Source organism: Ovis aries, chromosome 11, assembly GCF_016772045.2.
Source record: "Ovis aries strain OAR_USU_Benz2616 breed Rambouillet chromosome 11, ARS-UI_Ramb_v3.0, whole genome shotgun sequence".
Taxonomy (NCBI): domain Eukaryota; kingdom Metazoa; phylum Chordata; class Mammalia; order Artiodactyla; family Bovidae; genus Ovis; species Ovis aries.
Genome location: NC_056064.1, coordinates 51,278,062 through 51,301,621, shown reverse-complemented (window position 1 = coordinate 51,301,621; position 23,560 = coordinate 51,278,062). Strand labels below are relative to the sequence as shown.

Genomic DNA, 23,560 nt, shown 5'->3' with positions numbered 1-23,560 from the left:
ATAAAGACTGGGGTGGGAGGGGGTGGTTCACGGAGATAGTGTCTTTCATACACCAGCCCCAGCCACCATTGGGTGAATGCCACCACACAACTTTTGGAAAATTGTGTAAACAAGTCCAACAGTGCAGTTTAAAAAGAGATCATTCCCATACCAGACAAGTTTGTATTTTAGAAAAGCTTGTTGTCCAGATTAATTGGGATAGGCTATGAGTACCCAAAATGAACCACACTTGCTTCCCAAATGGAACTTCATCTGAGTGGCTCGTGATGGTGGTGACAAAAAGTGAGTAAGAATAAGATATTTTAGAAACCTTAGAACCTCTTTGTTGTGAATAACTTTTCAAGGTGCAATGGTTTGGGTCTGAGTCATTGTTCTCGGAATACAACTTAGCAAACATACAGTTCAGGTGAGACCATACACGTCATCGTTTCCAATGGGAGGCACTATGTGGCTGCTCCCCTCGTAGCCTGGCCACAGTTAGGGTGAATGTGCAGGGTTGAATTATGTTTATTCTTTATGCCAGGACAAGCTACAGGCTTTAGTTACATGGCACTAGAAAAAACCCAGATGTATAGCTCCACAGGATTCCCGGCCATTACCACCATGAGATCTGTTTCTTAGTAGAAACAAGTTCTCAATTTCTGTAGCTTTCTTGGAGAGATTTTCCATTTAAAATGCTGTTCTGAGGGCTTCCCTGGTGGCTCAGTGGTAAAGAATCCGCCTGCCAATTCAGGAGACACAGGTTCAGCCCCTGATCTGAGAAGATCCCACGTGCCTCGGAGAAATTAAGCCTGTGTGCCAAAACTACTGAGCCAATGTGCCACAACTACGGAAGTTCTAGCACCTGGAGGCTGTGCTGTGCAACAGGAGAAGCCACCGCAAGGGAGGCCCTTGCCCCGCAACTAGAGAGTAGCCCCCATTTGCTGCAGCTGGAGGAAAGCCCACCCAGCAATGAAGGCCAGCTCAGCCATAAATACATGTTTTTAATGCTATTCTGCTGTTTTAATTTTTAGACTTTCCCCCCAACTATGCTTACAGTCTATAAGAAGAAACATTTTCAAGAAGTAGGTGTGACCTTGAAGTTACAAGGTTAGAAAGAAACACAGCACATCTGTGTTCAGTAGTCTTCCAGGCTGCCAAGGTCTCTGTACTCAGAGAACCTTCGTGGGGAAGATGTCTCATTATTCTCCCCCATCATCATTTTCTGGAGACTTCCGGTCAAAATACGCAGCTCTTGGATGCAGCAGGCTCTTGGTGTCCGCATCTCTGGGGCTGTGTGTGGTCTCCACTCTATGTGCTGGGGCCACTTGGGGTTCCATCAGGATCATAACTCATTGTGATGTTTATCTGCCCGTGGATGAAGCAGATTCGCACGGGAGCTATCCTGTGCAGTGATTCCTCGCTCGCTATGCTGAGTGTTTGCACCGCTGCCACAGGCCAGGCTGTCCAAGCTGCTTTACCCTTTGCCTCTGTTTCATTTGCAGTGCCCTCCTTAGATGGCCATTCTCACCGTATCAAGCACCCTTTGTCCAGTGGATGCCCATCCTCTGCACAAGCTCTTCTGCTTTGGGGACGAGGCCTGTGACTCACCTAAAGAGGTGCAAGGGAGGTCCAGCAGGGTGTCGTGGGCACTTCTCCCCAAGAGGCTCACTGTTACTCCCAGCAAAAGCCACTGAGCTGGTGGAGCCTTCAGGGGATGAGTGAGAACCTCACGAGGACTTCCAGGAGAGAATCTCGTTTGTGCGTCTAGATTAATTGGCAGGATATAATTTGTGCTTAGTTACAATTATAGGATCAAACAGAAATTGGCTTTTTTTGCTCAGTTCCTTGGTCCTGTTTCATTTATTCTTTAGCTGCTCGTTATTGCTAATGAAATCCTAAGCGCTGTCAATTGGTGGGGGAGAGGACAAAACTCCATCAACAAGGAAGCACCTAAGAAGGCGTTGCTGTGGGGAGAGTGTTTCCTGCGTGGAAAGTGGGATAAACCTGTGTTGGGGGCTCCTGGAGACACATCAGCAGAGGGCTGGCAGGGCTGCCACTGACATGTTGCTGGTTTCACAAGTGTCTTAAAGCATTTGCATCCAGTGTGACTCTCTGGTTTCAGCTCACCACATGGAAATTCTTGAACTTGTGAGGGTGACTCTGGTCACTGTACCACCTGACTAGAGTGACAAGTCACAACACAGAGATGAAGCAAAACCAGAAGGACACTGGGTTGTGTTCCTGAGTTTTGTTTCCCTCCCTCAAGTTTAATGACCTGCAGAGAATAAGGATAATGTCCATATAGTCCTCTGCCCACCCCTTTCCTTCCCCGAGTGGTGCTGGCTCTGCGTGTGTGAGGGATGGTCCTGACAGAGCTGGGTGAGTAGCCATGCCGAGGCCTGGCGTGCGTGAACTGGGATGGCAGGCATGTGGCCTGAGCCCACCGGCCTCACCTGCCACTCCTTCCCCTGTGTGTGGCTCTGTGTATACCCTGGTCTCCAGGGGCACCTCTCCTTAGGACCGGAGTGGGCTCTTAACGTTGGCGTGAGCTGGAGAGGGAATCTTGCCCTGCACGCTGCAAGACTGGCTACCCCATCCAAGGAGCCCCAAGAGTTTCAGGGTCAGGTGTAGGGGCTTGAAGGTGGCGCTGGGCTTCATCTGTATGACCTGCCTTTCCAGCCATCTTCCAGCACCTTCCCTGGCTGCCCCTAAATGGTCAGAAATGCAGCCCGATTCTGTCATCACCTTCTTCTTTGCCATCACTGGAGAAATTGATTGAAAAGTTTCACACTTCTGAATTGCTGTATGGTAATTCTTTGATAAATGTGGTTTGTTTCAAACAGCTGCCTCTGTGCAACAGCTCAGCATAAGGTTCCCCAGGATATCAGGGCTTAACCCCTTCCCAGCCTCGGCCACCTTTGTCAGATGTGCAAAACGTGTTGTTTATAGAGTCTCAGCACCAGTCCAGAGAAGGAGACATGGGTGGTGTGTGTGTGTTATAATTATTTAGCAATCTTTAAAGCTAGGGAAGGAATTTGTTTTCTAATTAAGCTGCTGTGTCTGGAAGTAAATTATAGTGAACCTTCTCTGAGAAATCTCCCGATTTCTAATTATCTACGCGAACCTAGCAGCCTGATGAATAGGCATGTTGCCACTGCAGTACATATTTATATTCTGAATCCTTTGAGAGACTGGCAATAAGATCCATGCTTGGAAATTAAGGGACATTTTTCAGCCCTGAAACAAAGTAATGAAACACTTAAACAGTGCTAGAAATATTAGGGTACTCAGAAGGCTCCAGGGAATCAGAAAGACGAGGGAGCTATTCCATGAGGCTTAGTTAGTATTCTGATCACTGGAGGCACAGAGCACACCAAAAAATTATTCATAATTAACATCTATTGTGTAAACAGAATTTTTAAATAGCTAACAATCCACTGTCTTGAATAAAATGAGTTGCTGTGTCCTGCTTCCTCAGAACCTTGAATAGCAGTTTAGCCCCTGTTTAGTTCAGAAGCAGTGGCTGAAGATGAGTTTGGATTTGGGGCTTGATTTTCACTTTGAAACCTCAAGCAGTTTTTTTTGACTTAACTACGGTCTCCGTCTTAAGAATCCTGGTCTCATGAGTCCTGCATATACAGTGAAGAAGAGGTCGCAGGGGAGGAAGGAGAGGGTGGAACAAATTGGGAGATTAAGACTGACATAAATACACTACCGTGTGTAAACCAGGTAGCTAGTGGGCACCTGCTGTAAAGCACAGGAAACTCACCTTGGTGCTCTGTGATGACCTAGAGGGGTGGGATGATGGGGAGGGGGAGAGAGGGAGGGAGGCCTACAAAGGAGAGGATGTATGTATACATATAACTAATTCACTTCATTGTACAGCAGAAACTAACACAACATTGTAATTATACTCCAGTTTAAAAAATACATGAATTATGGCTTGAGAATATAGGGTAACCCAAAGATTCTTTAGTTGAGAGTTAAGAACAAGATTAGGTGATATTTATTGGCCACCTGCTATGTACCAGGTACTGTGTTAAGGGCATTACATATATTCAGTCTCTGTTCATTCCCGGAGCCTTTTGAAGGGAGGTGCTATTATTGTCCACATTCCAAAGAGACTGAGGCTCTCGTGGCAGGCAACTAGCCAGCCCAGTGTCTGTCCAGGCCATGCTGGATGGTCTGTCCCAGCATCGCAGCAGGAAGGGAAGCGGCATCCCATGGGGCTGGCGTGAGCAGAGAGACTCAGCCTGGTAGCAGCCTGTGCCTGCCACCCCAGGATCAGTAGCTGTGATTAGAATTTACTCCACTGTCAAGCCGGAATTGTACACATGTATTATGTTTGAAAGGAAAACTATCAAAAGATAACATCTTAATTCAAAAAGTACCTTTCTTTCCAACATAAATATATTGTATTGGCTGGTTGAAGGTGAAAATCAGTAATTCATTAACGCCTGCCAGTCACTGAGAAGATGAGTAATGATTCACTGGCAGCTAATTTGGAAATGAAGTGGGGAAAACAAATCCCCAAGAGACGGCACAAGGGGAGAGAATGTGAGTAATTGGCGGAAATGTGGAAACACTGTGAAGGAAGAGTCACAGGTCCTCTCAGCCCGCGAGCAGGTGTCAGTCAGACATCGATCAGCCTGGCCTTGGAGCGCCGCCTCTGGGGCGAGTGGCTGGACTAGACCCAGCATTTCTGCCTGTCTCTATGATCCTGCTCAGGTCAGCAGGGGAAGGGGGGCTAATCCCCACACCCCATATGATCCCTGTGGCCTGTGCTGATCAGCCAGCATGAAGGAGGCTTGTCTGGGAGGAAGTTGTAGATGAGCTGCCCAGGGAGCATGAGAGGTTCCCGGGACTTCCATGGGGCGCCTGCTCACCACCCAGAGCGTCCATTTCCTTCTCTGTGGGACTGAATCTTGCCCTCTCGTCATCCAAACAAAGGCTGCAAAGCGCCACTCCGAGCATTTCAGCATCTGTGGCACTCATTTCATCTCCTGATGCCCTGGGCGCCCTCCTGGTGTCCTGAGGAAAATGTGTCTGCGAGTCTGTAAAGAATGCGTCATCCCCAAGATCCAGGGATACAGATGGCGGTGTGGGTGGCTTTTCTTAATGGAAGGCGGGCGTCAGGCGGTGAGAGGGGAAAGTCAGCGGGGGCGCAGCGTGTGCCTCCAGTCTCTCGGAGATTGGCCTTCCTTGGGGCGACTGTCTCCTGAGGCTTGTTGGTGCTCTGGAGACACTTACCACAGCAGGCCCGTGATGGAGATGAGGCTGAGTCAGTGCCTCACCTCACTTCCGTCCCTACTGAAGCTTGCCCTGTCTCCCTCCTTTCTTGGTCTACTTGCCGACCTGTCTCCGAGAGCTTGTTCAGGTCCAGCTCTACACCACGGTCCTCTCCCTTACAGCCTGGCAGTGGACTCCGTTTCACTGGGCGGAGAGGGAGGAGGCCAGCTGCATCAAGCAGTGGTCCCTACGCCTGTCTCTCAACACAGGACTCGGAGCCCTGCTGTCACCATGTTGGCACAGACCTTGGCGCACCCCAAATGTCCAGCTCTCCCCACCAGTCCAGGGAGTGACTGTTGGCACCATCTCCGTTTCAGACCCTGGAAACCATGATAAAAGGAGATTGAGTGACTTGTTCAGTAAGTGGCAGAGCCAGCTCCTGCCTGCTCTGACCACCACGCCCCCTGGTGACTGCACCAGGTTTTCTTTCCAAAGACAACACTCGCCCACTCTGATCTGAGCACATCATCTGAACTAGAAGCCAGTGAGTCACACATGAGATGCCTGCTTTTGAGAAGAGCATCTGAGATTCTGCTTCCCTGGTGGCTCAGCTGGTAAAGAACCTGCTTGCCAATGCAGGAGATGCAACAGACTCAGGTTCGATTCCTGGGTCAGGCAGATCCCCTGGAGAAGGACATGGCAACCCTCTCCAGTATTCTTGCCTGGAAAATTCCATGGACAGAGGAGCCTGGCAGGCTTCAGTCCATGGGGTCACAAAGAGTCAGACCCAACTGAATGGGTGCCCACACATACACACACACATTCTGAGATTCCAGGCTTAAAAACACCCAGATATCTCTCTTGGGCTGCTCATTCATTGATTCAACGAAGGGTTGGTATGTGGCCTTACATTCTTATTGGGAGAAGGAAACATGAAAGCATAAATTAAAAAAATATGCAATTACAAAAGAAGCTATAACATAGTGACTGGTGCTTCTCTGATTGAGCAGCGAAGAGGGGTGTCTGGAGAGTGATCCACCTGGCCAGAAAGAGCCAGCCGGGCGAAGTAGGGGAGAGAGTCCCAACCCGGAGCCAGTTGTGCTCCAGGTGCAGCTCTGGAATAGAATTCATCAGTCTCAGTTCAGTTCAGTCGCTCAGTCGTGTCTGACTCTTTGCGACCCCATGAACCGCAGCACACCAGGCCTCCCTGTCCATCGGTCTAGTACTTAAATTAACGCCCTTAGTGGTTTCAAGGTGGCCTCTTAGGGTCTGACTCAATTCCCTGCATCACACAGGGGAACTGATCACTTAAAAGCTTGGTTAGTACCTTAATTGGAAGTGGAGCTAGACCATTTCCAGTTGCAGTTGCTGGGTTGTATGGGTATGCGGTGACATTTACTCTCCCATGCCTTCCACTGGCAGGTGTTGGAGCACCAGCAGTGTGTAACATGCCAGGTGCTGGGGGGTTGATGATGCAAGACTAATAGTATATGAGATGATTTGTCCTCTAGAGCTTAGAAACTGATTGGGGGGCTCAGTTTCATATATGTAGAACCGTTAACAAGGAAGGCCTGTGCTCAGTAGCCCGCAAGCCTCTTAGAGCTAAGAGATTGGGCTGGATACTCAGTAAGAGGTTTACCTCCTCTCCTGTGTGGACAGTGTGTAGGGGGCAGTCAGTGAAGGCCTGTGAGTGGATAGCAGTCCAGAGAGGAAAGAGCCTCGGCAAGCTGGAGGTTCCAGGGCCAGCTTAATGAAAGAGGACTCATGGGCTGGGCTTCACAGAGGAGGCAGTATTTGGTTCAGTGACAAGGAACACACGCCATGCTTTGCTCTGTAAGTCTGTTAACCACAGCGTTCCACCAAAGGGGGTGGTGGTACAAAGCCTGGGGGACATGCTGTGTTTGTCAGATGGAGAACGCGTATAACTGGAAAGCCACAAGGAGGGCTGTCCCTGATCTTACCTGAAGAAGGTGGTCAGCTGGTCTTATAAGATCTTCAAGATTATTTCCTTGGATGGTGTACCAGGTCAATTTGGTGTGCTGTGTATGGTATCTTAGAGCTGTAATGTGTTGCCTTTTACCACCAGAATCGCAGTCAGAATTCTGTTCCGGGTAGTAGGAGCCTGTTTAGATGTGACAGCAGCAACAACTGATCTCACCTTTGCACTTTCTTCATGTCGGCACCATTCTTCTGCTTCAACAAGGATGCATCTAATAATTAACCATAGACACTAGAGCAAAATGATGCAAAAAGTTTTCAGAAATTCAGATCAACCATGATAATATTGTTACTAGAAATAATGAGAACACAACTAAGAATTTGTTCATATAAGAAAACTTTAAGGTGGACTCAGTACTGGAATATAAAAAGGTCTTGACAGGCTGAGGAATGAAATGCAGATGATCAGAATTATGTATATAGATCTCACAGGAGTCCCCAGAAATCACATGTACAAGTATGAGATTTGAAAAATCTGATATGGAAAAAGTCAGGATTTTAGTCAGGAATTTAATTTTGGTCAACTTCTCAAAATGACTGCTCAAAAACCAGAAAAATCTAGAGAAGGAAGGTGATAGACCCTGAAGGGACAAGGTGGGACGTGGAGTGGGCGGCCAGGTGAGAAGCACTTTAAGGAACTGGGACATGTAGCCTGGAGCAGAGAAGACTCTAGAATGACAGGTAACTGCTTTTGATAATGGAAAAGCCATGAGATTCAGGTAAATTACACATATCTGGTATCAAGAAGTGCCAGCGTCAGAGCTGCCTGGCAGGAGCTTCAGGGAAAGCAGTCTTGGCATCACAAAGAACTGCCCCGTGGTCAGAACCCCCAAGACAAGATGGGCAGTGGGAAGGCCACACCAAGTGGAGCGAGGGCCGTGTGGTGAGGCGAACCAGGAGGCGGTGTGTAAGGCCCCTTGGACCGAAGCAGCAGTTTTTGTGATGCTGGGAAAAGCAAGAAACAGATGACTTCCAAGTGGGAAAAAATCTACCTGTTTATTAAGGGAAAGAAAGGAAAAATGAGAGTTCACAAAACTGAAAATGTGCTCCATGTAATTACTTAGGTTCTTATAAAATTATCATGTTTATTAAACTTAGGGGTTGACTGTATTTAGGCCCTTCCAACGTTTCTGATTTAATTTGTTTCAGAACTTGTAGGGATTTTGTTTTAATGGCAAACAAGTTGTTGTTCAGTCGCTAAGTTGTGTCCGACTCTTTGTGACCCCCATGGACTCTAGCCCACCAGGCTCCTCTGTCCGTGGGATTTCCCAGGCAAGAACGGAGGGGATTGCCATTTCCTTTTCCAGAGGATCTTCCCAACCCAGAAATCAAACCCTTGTCTCCTGCATTGGCAGGCGGATTCTTTATGACTGTGTCACCTAGGAAAGCCAAGCAAATAAACAGGAGCAGCTATATTTTCTGAGCCCTTACTATGTAGCAGGTTTTGTGCTAACTTGTTAGGTTGTTAACTTACTCTACTTTTCTAGTTCCTGTGGGGCTAGGTATTACAGAAGTGACTGAGTCTCAGAGAAGTTAGGTAACCTACCTAAAGTCACACAGTGAGAAGCAGCAGAGCCTGGAGGGTTCAAACCCCAGCCTCTGATTCCACTCCCTCATCTCCATGCCGTGTGTACACTGAAGGGCCTCAACATTCTGCAGGTTCTTGTATGCATGTAGAGAGGAAGGAAGGGTATATTTTGGTTGAATACATATCAGGAAAGGTCTTACAAGGGAGGTGGCCTCCATTTCGTGCATCTGGGTGTCTGATCTCCAAGGGCAAGGAAAGATGAGGGGATGTCTGCGGTGTAGGAGGAGTAACTGGTCACTGTGGCCCAGACTCCCAGCTACCTGGGAGGAGGAGGAGAGCTCACGTCTGTTTAATGCATCCCTGCCAGGAAAACCTCAGAGGAGAGTTATCCTGGAATATGAAGAATAGCAAACACAATCTGATTGTATTTGAAAGCTATTGTATCTGTGGTGTTTGAACCAATTGACAGGAAGAGACAGAATTTCCAGCAAGGCTGCCAGCAGTCCTTCTCGGCACGAGGTATAGAGTAACCCTGGCATTCCAGGCTCTTCATGGACTAGAAAGGTCAGGATCAATTTCTGTGAAACACTTGGAGGTCTTACATCCAGGTCTGCTGCTGAGGAGGCCAGTTCCACCCTCCCCCTCCTCTCCTCCCACCTCCTTTATAGAGAAGCTCCCTTAGGAGACTGCCTCAGTACATTCAAGGAGGGGCGCCTGGAGGCAGAGGAGCATCTCCTCCAGGAAGGAAGTGCTCCCTGCCCCTCTGGACCAAAGAGGGCCGCTCCCTGGGGCTTGTCTGGATTTCACCTCCACCCTCCTCATTTTAGAAGCTGCCTTTTCTGAATGTTATTGGCTTTTTAGCAGCTTTTCAGAGAACTCTGCTTGGAGGAGACATCTGCTTGGCTCCTGGGCCTGTAGCTCTCAAGAAAGGGTTGGTCTATAAGTCAACCTTGACATCCAGAAAGCCAAAGAAAATCCACTCTTTCAGGGAATGCTTTAAAAAATAAAATTAGGTTCAGATTTGTTTCTGTTCTCTTTAATAGAAACAACCTGTTCTCCTGGTGTCATAAACATGTTCAATAAGTATGTGAGAACCTGCTCCTTTTTTCTCTTTGACCCGGGTCTCTGTGAGTTCTTTTTGCAGCCTCCAGAGGGACTCGGAGGTGCCAGTACCGGTGCTGTTGTCTGTGGCTCCAGGAATAGGCAATAGTTTATCATTGTGTAATAAATTCAGTAAAAGAGAGAGCATCTCCACTGTTGTATTAATAACTCCTGCTTACCACCTAGCCTTAGAAATCATCACTCCTCTCCCCCTAGAATTTTAAGATACATTTTTCTCCATTTGCTTCACAAGTAAAGATTGGCAGGCTTCTGTTCTGTGGGAGCTGTTAAAAGGCAGAAGGAAAGGGATGTGAGGGACAGCAGTGCTGCACACATAAGCCATTCGATTTAAAGGCTCAGTACAGATTATTAAAAAATCATTATGAAACAAGCTGCCTGTGTGGGTTTCAAAAAATACCAGTCAGCTTATTCAGAGGTCGAATTATGTAATTTTCTAATCTCTTACATCTCTCAGATGCCATGTTCACCATCAAACCATTTTGATGACCTGAGCCAATAGCTTCCAGGAGAAATTAACAAGTTAACTTAAGTCAACATTTTTTTAAACTGCAGGTCATGGTTTATTAGTGTCTGTAAAATCAGTTTAATGGGTCACAGCCTTGCATTAAGAAAAAGAGAAACACACAGAGAATATCCTTGTTTTTCTAGCAACATGAATGCTCTCTGGTCCTGTTGTTTGAATGTGTATATTTACACATGTGATCATCTATATGTGTGTATCAGGTGACCATGCAAAATGTATTTCTTACTAGGAGTTGTGATCAAAAGAGTCTGAAAGCCACTTATGTTCCCTGAGGATGTGGATGTACTAGCTCCCTAATGTCTGTCCTCAAGTAGTCAATGTTCTTAATAGGTAGCTTGTCTTTTCCTATCACTAATCCCTGTTGATGCAAATAATCAATAAACAATCTATAATAAGGGATAGAAAATTTTTTCCAAGCTACACTGAGGACCATAGCCCAGGAGACAGCCTCTTAGTCGCTCTGAGGAATTGGTCTGGAAGAACCATGGTTTTCAGCACCTTGCTTTTTATATCTCATCAGAGTAAAGAACATATACCAAACATGACAGGGCTGCATCCCTTCAAGGTTTCAAAAGAGATAGCTTAGCACAAAGTGGACATTCTTCTGGACATTGTTGTGTTTTTCCCTGGCCAAGCAACACGGCTTATGGGATCTTCGCTGACCCAGGATTGAACCCTAGCCCCAGCAGTGAAAGCAGAGTCCTATCCACTGGACCTCCAGGGAATTCCCTGGATACTGCGTTCTTTTCTTAGTGGTTAAAGCAGATGTACAATGGATGATAAACAGGTCATAAGACAGGCTGTTCTAGTTAACGTAAACTTCAGGCCAAATTATGTACAAGCTGGAATGACTTACCCTTACCTCACTATGTGAACATTTCTTCTGTCATCCTAAATGCCAGTTCTGCCCTCAGCCTAATACCATGTTATGGTTTCCAATAATCTGCCACATTTTTAATTACTGTTGCTGATACATATACCTCAACTTCTTCCTCTCTTCTTATTCAGGAAATAATTTTGATGATTTATTGTCATTTTGCTTCAGCTCCATCTCTTCATTCTTCCTGGAGTTAGTTCTCCACTGATCTCCAGTAGTGTACTGGGCACCTATCAACCAGGGGAGCTCATCTTTCAGTGTCCTATCTTTTTGCCTTTTCATACTGTTCAGTGATCAAGGCAAAGAAATAGAGGAAAACAGTAGAATGGGAAATACTAGAGATCACTTCAAGAAAATTAGAGATACCAAGGGAACATTTCATGCAAAGATGGGCACAAATGGTATGGACCTAACAGAAGCAGAAGACATTAAGAAGAGGTGGCAAGAATACACAGAAGAACTATACAAAAAAGATCTTCATGAAGCAGATAATCATGATGGTGTGATCACTCACCTAGAGTCAGACAGCCTGGAATGTGAAGTGGGCCTTAGGAAGCATCACTATGAACAGAGCTAGTGGAGGTGATGGAATTCCAGTTGAGCTATTTCAAATCCTAAAAGATGATGCTGTGAAAGTGCTGCACTCAATATGCCAGCAACTTTGGAAACTCAGCAGTGGCCACAGGACTGGAAAAGGTCAGTTTTCATTCCAGTCCCAAAGAAAGGCAATGCCAAAGAACATTCAAACTACTGCACAATTGCATTCATCTCACACGCTAGCAAAGTAATGCTCAAAGTTTTCCAAGTCAGGCTTCAACAGTACGTGAACTGTGAACTTCCAGATATTCAAGCTGGATTTAGAAAAGGCAGAGGAACCAGAGATCAAATTGCCAATATCTGTTGGATCATCAGAAAGGCAAGAGTTCCAGAAGAACATCTACTTCTGCTTTATTGACTATGCCAAAGCCTTTGACTGTGTGGATCACAACAAACTGTGGAAAATTCTGAAAGAGATGGGAATACCAGACCACCTGACCTGCCTGCTGAGAAATCTGTGTGCAGGTCAAGAAGCAACCGTTAGAACTGGACATGGAACAACAGACTGGTTCCAAATTGGGACAGGAATATGACAAAGCTGTATATTTTCACCCTGATTATTTACCTTATATGCAGAGTACATCATGAGAAATGCTGGACTGGATGAAGCACAAGCTGGAATCAAGATTGCCAGGAGAAATATCAATAACCTCAGACATGCAGATGACACCTGCCTTATGGCAGAAAGCGAAGAACTAAAGAGCCTCTTGATGAAAGTGAAAGAGGAGAGTGAAAAAGTTGGCTTAAAACTCAACATTCAGAAAACTAAGATCATGGCATCCGGTCCCGTCATTTCATGGCAATAGATGGGGAAACAATGGAAACAGTGACAGGCTTTATTTTGGGGGGCTCCAAAATCACTGCAGATGGTGACTGCAGCCATGAAATTTAAAGACACTTGCACCTTGGAAGAAAAGCTATGACCAACTTAGACAGCATATTAAAAATCAGGGACATTACTTTGCCAAAAAGGTCCATCTAGTCAAATACATGGTTTTTCCAGTAGTCATGTATGGATGTGAGAGTTGGACTAAAGGTCCATCCAGTCAAAGCTATGGTTTTTCCAGTAGTCATGTACAGATGTGAAAGTTGGACTATGAAGAAAGCTGAGCACTGAAGAATTGATGCTTTTGAACTGTGGTGTGGGAGAAGACTCTTGAGAGCCCCTTGGACAGCAGGGAGATCCACCCAGTCCATCCTAAAGGAAATTAGTCCTGAATATTCATTGGAAGGACTGATGCTGAAGGTAAAACTCCAAATACTTTGGCCACCTGATGTGAAAAGACCCTGATGCTAGGAAAGATTGAAGGCAGGAGGAGAATGAGATGACACAGGATGAGATGGTTGGATGGCATCACTGACTCAATGGACATGAGTTTGAGTAAACTCTGGGATTTGGTGATGGACAGGGAGGCCTGGCGTGCTGCAGTCCATGGAGTCACAAAGAGTCAACATGACTAAGCAACTGAACTGAACTATCATTTTACTTTAAAAGCTTATTATTTTGACTATGGGCTTTGCCCTTCAGAACCACAGAAGGACACATTCACCATGACTGACTTCACCTTCCTGATAGAATGAACTGAACCTTTTGTCATTAAGAAACATCACTCTTCATCTCTGGTAATACCCTTTCCATAAACTCCACTTTGTAGGACTGTAGCGTATCAATGGGCTTCCCTGGTGCCTCAGACAGACAGTAAAGAATTCACCTGTAATGCAGGAGACCCAGGTTTGATCCCTGAGTCAGAAAGATCCCCTGAAGAAGGGAATGGCAATCCATTCCAGTACTCTTGCCTGAAAAATTCCATGGACAGAGGATCCTGGCAGGTTACAGTCCATGGAGTCACAAAGAGTCAGACATGATTGAGTGACTAACACACACACAGCGTAGCCATACAACTCTTGTTTGATTTTTGTTTGTACAATGTGTCTTTTCATATATAAACATAATATGTGTGTACATAATTGTATTAGATATAAATGTTTTGTATATTTAGGCAGGTATCTTTATATATATTTCTGTAGCTTTATATTTTACGTTATATCTGTTTTTAACAGGGTATAGTTGACTTTTTTCTGTTTTTAAATCTAAACTAAAAATTGTTCACCTTAATTGAAATATCTAGTCTTTTTATAGTTACTGTAATAATTTTTGAGTTTAAATCTACCATCCTGTTTTTTTCTTGTTTTTTCTATTTCTTTTTTCCATCTTCCTTTTTTTTCTTCTGCAGTGCCATGTTTTGGATTGATTAGCAGTTTTACCACCCTTTTCTCCCCTTGTTTTGGCTTGTTAACTGTTTCTTTTCGTGCACTGGAGTGGCTACCCAGAGCTGTGGTCTCCGTGTGCTTTCTGTTAAAGGCCAGGCAGTGACCCAACACAACAGAGGCATAAAGTCTCTGTTGTTTATTCTTCTTTATCTTCTCCTGCAAACCTTTAAAATTATAAGCCTTGTTATTAGCTTGCAGACTGTGCCAAAAATAGGCCACTGACTGGATTTGGTCTGCGGGCAATGATTTTGGCAATCCCTGGCTTCTTAAAGTCTAAATATAAATTAGTGCTTTTACCACTTCTCAGGTGATGTAAGGACTTTAGAACAATTAATTTTGTTTACTGACTTCCTGAAATGTGTGCAATTATTGTCATATATTTTAACTCTCCATATATCATCATCTCTATAAACATTATTAATATTCTATAGAGTTAATACTCATATATGTTTCCCACATATTTACATCTTCTGCTGTCCTTCATTCCTTCCTATACCTCAGGGCTTCCATGAGATCATTTTTCTTTATCTCCTTTAGTGCAGGTTTGCCAGGGAAAAGTTTTTATTGTTTGAAAGTGCCATAATTTTTTACATTTTTAAATTGACATTGTTGAAATACTGCTTACATTCAATAAAAGGAACTCACTTTCAGTATGCAGTTTGATGAGTCTTGACAGTTTTATATACCCATGGAACCACTATTACTCTCAAAATATATCCTAAAAGTTCCCTTGTACCTCATCCCAATTAATCCCCCACCCTAGCCCCCAGGCCTGAACAAATATTGATCTGCTTTTTCTCTTATGTTGCTGCTGCTGTTGCTAAGTCACTTCAGTCGTGTCCGACTCTGTGCGACCCCATGGACGGAGCCCACCAGGCTCCCCTGTCCCCAGGATTCTCCAGGCAAGAACACTGGAGTGGGTTGCCATTTCCTTCTCCAATGCATGAAAGTAAAAAGTGAAAGCAAAGTCGCTCAGTCGTGTCCAACTCTTAGCGACCCCATGGACTGCAGCCTACCAGGCTCCTCTGTCCATGGGATTTTGCAGGCAAGAGTACTGGAGTGGGGTGCTATTGTTAGATTTATCTTTTCTAGAGCTTCAGATAAGTAGAAGAGATACTGTGTTCTTTTGTGTCTGCGACCGGGCTTGCCTGGTGGCTCAGATGGTAAAGTGTCTGCCTCTAATGTGGGAGACCCGGGTTCAATCCCTGGATCAGGAAGATCTCCTGGAGCAGAAAATGGCAACCTACTCCAGACACTTGGTGTCTGAAGAGTAGAAGGTGGTGTGGCAGGTGCGTGTCTAACCTTATCAGAAATTTCCCCACCCTTTCCCAAAGTGACTCGCCCTTTGTACACTTCGATCTTTTCACAATATCCTCACCCTTTGTACACTTAGATCTTTTCACAATATCCCCTGTTTCTCATGTATTTATTATGTTCCAATCTCATCTCTTTTGCTTTATTTTGAGTGTTTTTTTCTTCTGACCCATCTTCCATTTCTTTCTTCAGTATTGTCTGATCTGCTGTTCTGCCCATCTGTTGAACTTTTAAATTCAGTATATTGTATTATTATTAAGTTTTTGAGGTTCCAGAGTTTCCAGAGTTTACAGTTCTCAGCCAGAGTTTTCTATCCTGTGCATTAATTCCATGAACATATTAAGTAAAATTATGGTGAAGTTGGTGTCTGATGTCACCATTATCAGAATCCTCTGTCCGTCTCTTTCTCTTCTTAGTTGTTTTTCTTGGTTTTAAGCATATAAACGCCTGGTTTTAGGGGGGTTTTGGAGATATAGTTGATTTACAATATTTTTTCAGATGTACAATATGGCAATTCAAAATTATTATAAATTCTATTCCATTTATAGTTATTATAAATGCTTGGTTATTTTTGACTGAATGTTGCAAATTGAAAATAGAGGGCTTTCCCTGGTGGTCCAGGGGTAAAGAACCCACCTTGCAATGCAGGAGGCTTGGATTCAATCCCTGGTCAGGGAACTAAGATCCAATATGCTGCTGAGCAACCAAGCCGGCACTCGGCAACTGCTGAGCCTGAGCGCCATAACCGGAGAATTTGTGCTGCAATGAAAGATCCCAATGCAGCCTAATTAATTAAGTATTTTTTAAAAAAAGAAAGTGGAAGTTGTACAGAGATTTAGGTTGATCTGAGACTACAAGGTCTGCATTATTTCTAGTTCATCTTTGCACCCAAATCCAAGCCTGGGTTTGTTTGTTTGTTTGTTTGTTTTACCAGAGCTCCATCTCCTTGGCCAGCCCTCAGTTTTTGTTCTCTAGCCCATGAGTCCGCCAAGCTCAGCTCAGGCTCTCTGCCTCTCAGAGTTGCCAGGCGCCTCCGGGACACATGGAGCCCCAAGTGCCAGCTTAAGCCTGGGGCTTCCCCCTCTCAGGTTCTGGCCTCACGATTCTGCACAGCCTTGCCAGTCTTCCATTCCCTTCAAAAAGATTTTCACACACACACACACACACACACACACACACAGCACGTCTGGTTGTTCTCAGTGGGTGAATGGTCTGAGTCACCTCATCTACCATTGTCAGGAAGATGACATCATCCAAACCCTAAGAGAATGATTGAATCGCATGCCCCCGGCTTTGCAGATGTAATTTAGGGCCTAGCTGACTCAGCTCTGAGAGAGCGTCCCAGTGACTGCTCAGTCGAGTGTCTCTGAGTGAGTGCTGAGAGCTAAGTGCGGTGTGTCCGCAGGCTTTCTGCATTTAAACAAGTGCAGCTCCATTTCCAACCAGGCTTTCTTACTGCGTGTTTCTCACTTCCTTTCTCCTGACTACTCATACATAGTCCTGCAGTCCATTTAAAGGGGAACTTCTGTAAAACAGCAAACTATTCAGGCTGTAAACAAACCATGTCACGTTTTATAAGCTGCAGGTTTCATGCACACCGAAATAGACTTGGATGATCATCACTTGAAATCTATGACTGACTAGGAAAAAAAGCACTGAGTAATAAGATATACAGATAATATTATGGCTTGGTCTGGTTCAGCAAAATGCCAGCATATGAAGAAATATGCTAACCTTCATTTATGTCAAGTAGTTTTCTTCTCCTGTTCAGCTGAGTTTTTAGAATGATTTGAGGTTATGTGAGTGTGTATCTGGTTTCAATATGGCATTAATTGATTGAGAAAATGTACCTGCACACATATTCAGGGACTCCTGATGATGTTGTGAGTGCTGTCTCTTACCCCACACATTGAGATCCCTGGTCTCATGTATCTGACTTTGTCTAACCAAGCATCTGACCAGTGTGTACTGACCTGGATATTCAAAAGAATTATTTTAAAAAGAAATTGCTGGGTTCTCTCCCTATTTCTTAGTTCCAGAGCATTTCTAAGTAATGAATTATATGCATCGAGAAAACAGTTTAGCGGAAGGTTCTCTTCACCATCATTTACATAAAGCCGTTTAAACAGACTTGTGGTGTATCCTACTTTATTTGAACTGAATATGAGATAATGTAAATTCATAAAATTATGCAGTTTCCAAATATTTTCTCTTTTCAGGAAACTTGCTTAGCTTCCCTCTTATTAAAAAAAAGTTTCAAGGACTTCCCTGGTGGTCCAGTGGTTAGGACTCCACGCTAACAATGCAGGGTCGCACATTCAATCTTTGGTCAGAGAATGAAGATCTCATATGCTGCATGGTGCAACCAAAAAATTAAAAAAATTTTTTTTTAATTTTCATGTTTCTTTATTATGAAGCAGTGTGTTTTTAGCACATGTATTATTGAATACAGATAAGCAAAATAAAATCATCCATAATTTCCACCATGCCAAGATAATCATTGTTACTGCTTTGATGCAGACCTTCCCAGACTTTTTTCCTAAGCATATTTGTGGATGTTTTTAAGACATGTAAACATGTTAGGAATATGGCAACTCTTTTCATATTGTTATTTCAGTGCAATTAAGGTTTTTTGATTTTGTGCATTAAGAGCTGTCTGGAGGAATGGGCACCAGAATGTTTCTGTTGGTCCTTTGATCATGAAATTTGGAGTGATCTTTGTGTTATCACTTGAGTGTGTTTAGTAAGTTTGTGTCATTTTCTTGGAAACCAAGTTTTTCACTTAGTGTTTTATTTTCACGGAGCTGTGATCATCCAGCAGGGATCTATCCACTCGCTCATCAAATATGAATGGGGCACCTGTTATGCATTAGTCGCTGTGCGCTGAGCACTGGGTTAGCACGAGGAAGCATGTGGGCCTGCCGGCCAAGAGCCCTGAGCCTAGTGGGAGACATAGCCCGTGCACCAGCTGTCGTCCATGGATTCTGTGGGGGCCTCGGGGCAGAATCAAAAAGCGGGGTCGGGGGGGGGGGGGCCTTGGCAGAAATGAGGGATGAGGCAGAATGTCAGAATTGCTCCAGTCTCCTGAGCCAGGAAGGCAGAGGGGTGTCTGTGCAGGTCCAGGGGCATGTGGACTGTTTGAGGAGGACAGGTTCCATGTTGCTGGACTTTGGCGTGCTGGTGAGAGAGAAAGCTGGGGAGACATAGAAAGGAACCCACAGAAGCACAGTCCCGACATCTACCCCAGACCACACTGCTGGCCGGTTGATGTGGGCAGACATGGAGACAAGGGACACAAGCTTACTGAGGAGAAGCACAGGGGGAGACAAGGAAGCAGCGGCCATGAGGCTGGGCTGCTAAGCATGGGCCGCCTGGGGAGGCCCCACAGCTCAGCCCCAGGGTGGTCAGCCGGAGACCAGCCTGACAGCTGAGACAGCTTCACTCCCTGGCTGGACAGTGTCCCCGAATATGCTCCCCTGCTGAGCAGCCAGCCTCTCTTGGGGGTCTGGGCAGTGGCTCTCCATGTCAGCCACACAACCTCATGGAGTTTGGGGAGCTGCTGGCCAAGTGTGAGCAGCTGTTCTTAAGCAGGGAAGTAACATGAGTCAGATGTGTGGACTGTGAGCTTGTGCGTGTGCTCAGCACTCCACCAGAATCTACGAGGAGATTGATTTATATCGAGGAAAGTAAGTCATTGCCCACAAGGAATTTATTACCTAGTTACACAGATAATCAACATGCATGGAGCAACAGTGAATAAGTAAAAAGAAGAAAAGTAAGTGATCAACAGGCTGCCAGAGGAATTCCAGGGGCGATGCTGTTGCAATGGGCCTGACCACAGGCTGTCATGGTCAAGGTGTCTTCAGGGACAGGGAGGTTGGGCTTTGCTTGTGAAGACTGAACCGGAACCAACCCAACACAGGTGGGAGGCTATTCCAAGTGGGCAAATGAAAGGAGACTGAGTTTGATGTTTTTGTCCAACTGTGAGGTTATGGACCTGACCAGAGGGAACTAGTTTCAAAGTTTAATGTGTCAAACGGATGGCTTGAGGCCAACTGGGAATTTTCTACCTAACTCCAATGACAGTGGTTTCACCCTTGCTCCTTGGAGACCTCAGAGTGGCCATCTAGGGAGGCACAGGCTGCTAAGAAGCTGGTGGCTCCCAGTCCTCACCCTTCCAGCCATCGGAACTCCACTTTCCTTAATTGCAAGCAAGATTTTATTGAAGTAGAGGGAACTAAAATGCCATTTGGAAACACTGCAGCAGTAAGCAGAGAACCCTGTAGATTTTTGAGTGAAGTTATACTAAGGGCCATCACCCTGCCCAGTATGAATTAGATCAAGAAGGCTGTTGAAGATACCTTTGAAGTGGGAGTGATGAGCAAAAGGCAGTGGAAGAGATGCCTCGAAAGAAGCAGGAAACGTGAGCTGCACTTGGGGCAGAGATGAGTGGGCCGTGTCTCAGGGTTTGAGCTCTGACAAAAGGGAATCCACGGGGACTCTGGGAGCGAGGACACATACTACAGGGGAGAAGATGGCAGTAATGAGGATGAGCTTGATTTTAGACGTGGTTAAATTTGGGCTGTGAAGACAGCAAGCAAAGGGTGAAGGCAGGTACCTTGTGTTGGGTTATTTTGTAAGATCCATAAACAGAGTGGCCATAGCTGGAGTCGGGCTCCAGACAGCAGGCAGTGCTGAAAGCCATAGGTGAGCCCAGATGTCGGGGGAGGTGAGAATAAATCCAACGCCTGATAGCAGTGATACGGAGTCTGAGGAGGTGGCATGCATTTTCCAAGAAAGTGTCTGCTGCATCTCCTTTTGAAGTGCTATCCACTTTATTTTGGTCCCCATTTTGCATATGAGGTTAGTCTGGGTGACTCAGAGCAGAGGAACGAGACGCCAGAAGTAACCCAGACATGCACAGCTGGGACTAGAGTCATTTTTCCTCATCTCCCAATTCTATCATCTGTTCCTAAACTATAACTTTAAACCCCTTTTCTTTTAAATTTTAATTAAGTAAGGTATTAGTTTATTTATGGCCGTGCTGGGTGTTCATTGCTACGCACGGGCTTTCTCTAGTTGTGAGTAGCTGGAGCTACTCTTTACTTGTGTGGGGGCTTCTCACTGCAGAGCCTAGGTGCACAGTCTTGAGTAGTTAGAGCATGCAGACTCAGTAGCTGTGGCACATGGGCTCAGTTGCTCCGAAGCGTGTAGGATCCTCCCGGACCAGGGATCAAACCCATGTCCCTTGCCTTATCAGGCAGATTCTTAACCACTGGACCCCAAGGAAGCCCTAAATTATGAAATCTTATGCTTTTCATGTAAAAGCTAATCTGTGATTAACACTGTGGGTTTAACTTTTCAAAGAACCACTTTGATTAGTATTGAAGTTTGGGGGAGGGTACAGGTGAAAGAAACTTTAGTAACGAAATGTGTCCTGGACTTGCTCTGTGCTAGACCTTTCTTCGTGGTCCTGCATTGCTGACCCAGATAATTATCTGCCGGCAATTGTCATAAGGTGAGGGTTTTCAAAACCCTCCTAAATGCACACTGGCCTCCACCTGACAAAGAGTGGCCTCCGCTCCTCCAATGGCTCAGCTGTGTCACTTCACCTGACTCAAGGGTCACTGTTCACGCCCCTGACATCCTTGGTTTTAGTTTGAAAATAAACCTCAGCAGACCTTCCTTCGTCCAAGAATACCATCCTGTCTCCACCAGCCGCCCACCAGCTGCCAGGGCGAGGAGGCGGGTGAGCAGGGAGAGTGTTGCCACTGCCTCACTGTGGGGTTTTCCTCCTGATCAGCTTTCCTTGGGGGTGTTCTGTGTAATTATGTCAGCATGGTTATTTGTCCCACTTCTTTACTGAATGTTACAAAGCAGTCTTTTCCCCATATCATTAAAATATTCATAAACAACAGTTTACTAGCTTGTAATTATTTCATCGTGGTTGTTCCATAATTAATCATTTCTTTATTATTGGTCACATAGGTGGTTTCTGCCTTTTCACTGTTATAAATAAAACACTGGAAAAATATAACTTGTTTCCACACTCTTCATTTCTGGTTCAAGACTGATTCCTAGGAGCAGACTTACTGAAGAAAGGATACAGACCTGAAGGATTGTGCCAGCATACACACCCAAGGTGTTGTATGTGAGTGGCCACAAGCGGAGCGTCACCCAAGAGTGTTGCCTAGTCATCCATTGGGTTGTCTTGCTATGTTCAAATTTCCCTGTCGGGGTGGGGAATTAAGCCCAGCTCCCCTCACATGCCCCGCTGGGAGGCCTGGGCCGCAGTTGGCCTGCCTCTCATGTCCTCACCACTGGCATTTTCAGCCCAGCGATGCTTGCCCTGTGAACTTAAGAGGTAGAATCTAGGCCTGAGTAAGTTTGTTCGATGTTGAACAGGTGAATGTGTGGTGAAGAGCTGGGCCCACATAGGAGGTCTGGCCTTTGCCCTTGGCTTCTAGGAAGTACCTGTGTCCAGCCCAATAGGAGTGTCTTGATTCGGGTACAGGGCCAGTCACCCAGAGGCTGAGAGCAAGCCTGTGGTGGGCTGCAGGGCTCCAGGGGCTCCCCTGGTCAGAGTTGCTTTATGCCTGCCGTCACACATGAGTGCTGGAGGGGCCACACCTGCTCCTTCTGTGCAGATGGGGAGGGGAAGAAAGTGAAGTGGAGGCTGAACTTGAAGATGTGAGGTTGGACATCTAGGAGTCTCAAAAGTCCCAGTGGGGCACAGAGGTCTTCCCAGTATGGCCAAGCCTCCCCACCCCTGGTCTGATGTGCTGTCCCCTCGCTCCTTTTCCCACCACCTGCTGCCTCTATCACCTGTTTCTGTCACTGTGGCTGTTTTGTGTTTTCTAGGATTCCCGGGCGGCTGAATGACAGGAGGACCCCCCTGGGTGAGCTGAACTGGATCTTCACAGCCATCACCGACACGATCGCGTGGAATGTGCTTCCTCGGGGTGAGGCCACCTGGCCATGGGCTGGCGGGAGGGCTGCTGCCCCAGAGTCAGGAGACTCTGGCCCTGGGATGTGAGAGAAGTCAGAAGGAATGATCGTGTTTCTCTCAGTGAAGAAACCTGAGGGGATGGGCAGGAGAGGGCAGGAACCCCAGAGGTTCTTTGAGGATGAAGAGCATCTAGAGAAGCATCTGCTTTGGCCCTTAGTATTTTCAGGGCAGATTCAAGGCTCATCTGTCTTCATGGAATATCCGTATTTCTTACAACTGCAGTTACTACTGTAGTATAAGGAGCCTTTGTGTTTTCTGTTGATAGTTGCTTGGGTTCTGCTGTTTGTTCCAGTTACATATGTAACAGATGTAGGTTACTGCCAGTGGAAAATGTGCATGTCTGTCCCAACCCGCTTGTGGCAAATTCTGATAGAAGTAAGTTTGTATATTTGGCTTTAAATGCTGGGCATGAGTCACTGAAGATAAATTGTTATCTTTTCTCTGCCCTCAGATCTCTTCCAAAAGCTCTTCAGACAGGACCTGTTGGTGGCTAGTCTGTTTCGAAATTTTTTATTGGCAGAAAGAATCATGAGGTCATATAACTGCACCCCCGTCAGCAGTCCACGCCTACCCCCCACGTACATGCACGCCATGTGGTAAGTGTTTCTTGCTGGACCAGTGTCAGGTTCTCTAAGGAGCGTGCTTTCTCCATTTCTTTCTTTCTTTTTTTTTTTTAATTTGGCTGCATCAGGTCTGAGTTACGGCACATGGGCTTAATTCCTCCACAGCGTGTGGGATCTTCATTCTACAATGAGGGATCAAACCCACATCCCCTGAACCACCAGGGGAGTCCCTCCCATTTCTGAGATAGTCCAAGTGTAAGGGAATTACCTGAGCAAAATAGGAAGACAGGGTCAGGCACTCAGCTCTGCCTGAGTCCTCTGCAGAAGAGCAGGTGTCTCTGAGGGTCGTCTAAGGCCAAACGGGACCAGCGCCTCCAGAGGCCCTGTGGTTCATGGCTCAGATGGAGAGCGCCCGGGGGTGAGTTTCTGACTGTAAGGGTTGGTACTGAGGAAAGAAACTGCCAGCTGAGTTCATGAAGCACATCCAGGATTGCTCCAAAGACTGATAACTGGTGGGTTCACGACCAGGTCATTTGCATGCTTATTT

At 45.8% G+C, this 23,560-nt stretch overlaps 1 protein-coding gene across 4 annotated transcripts in view; it reads left to right on the top strand.

The window, feature by feature from the left end:
• RPTOR (regulatory associated protein of MTOR complex 1) overlaps positions 1–23,560 on the top strand; it is a 321,386-nt gene that overhangs the window by 197,342 nt on the left and 100,484 nt on the right. For all 4 annotated transcript variants that reach the window (XM_004013082.5, XM_012186450.4, XM_012186449.4 and 1 more), the window contains exons 8-9: positions 22,303–22,403; positions 22,902–23,046. In XM_004013082.5, the coding sequence (XP_004013131.1) occupies positions 22,303–22,403; positions 22,902–23,046 (246 nt within the window). The remainder of the gene's footprint in view (positions 1–22,302; positions 22,404–22,901; positions 23,047–23,560) is intronic.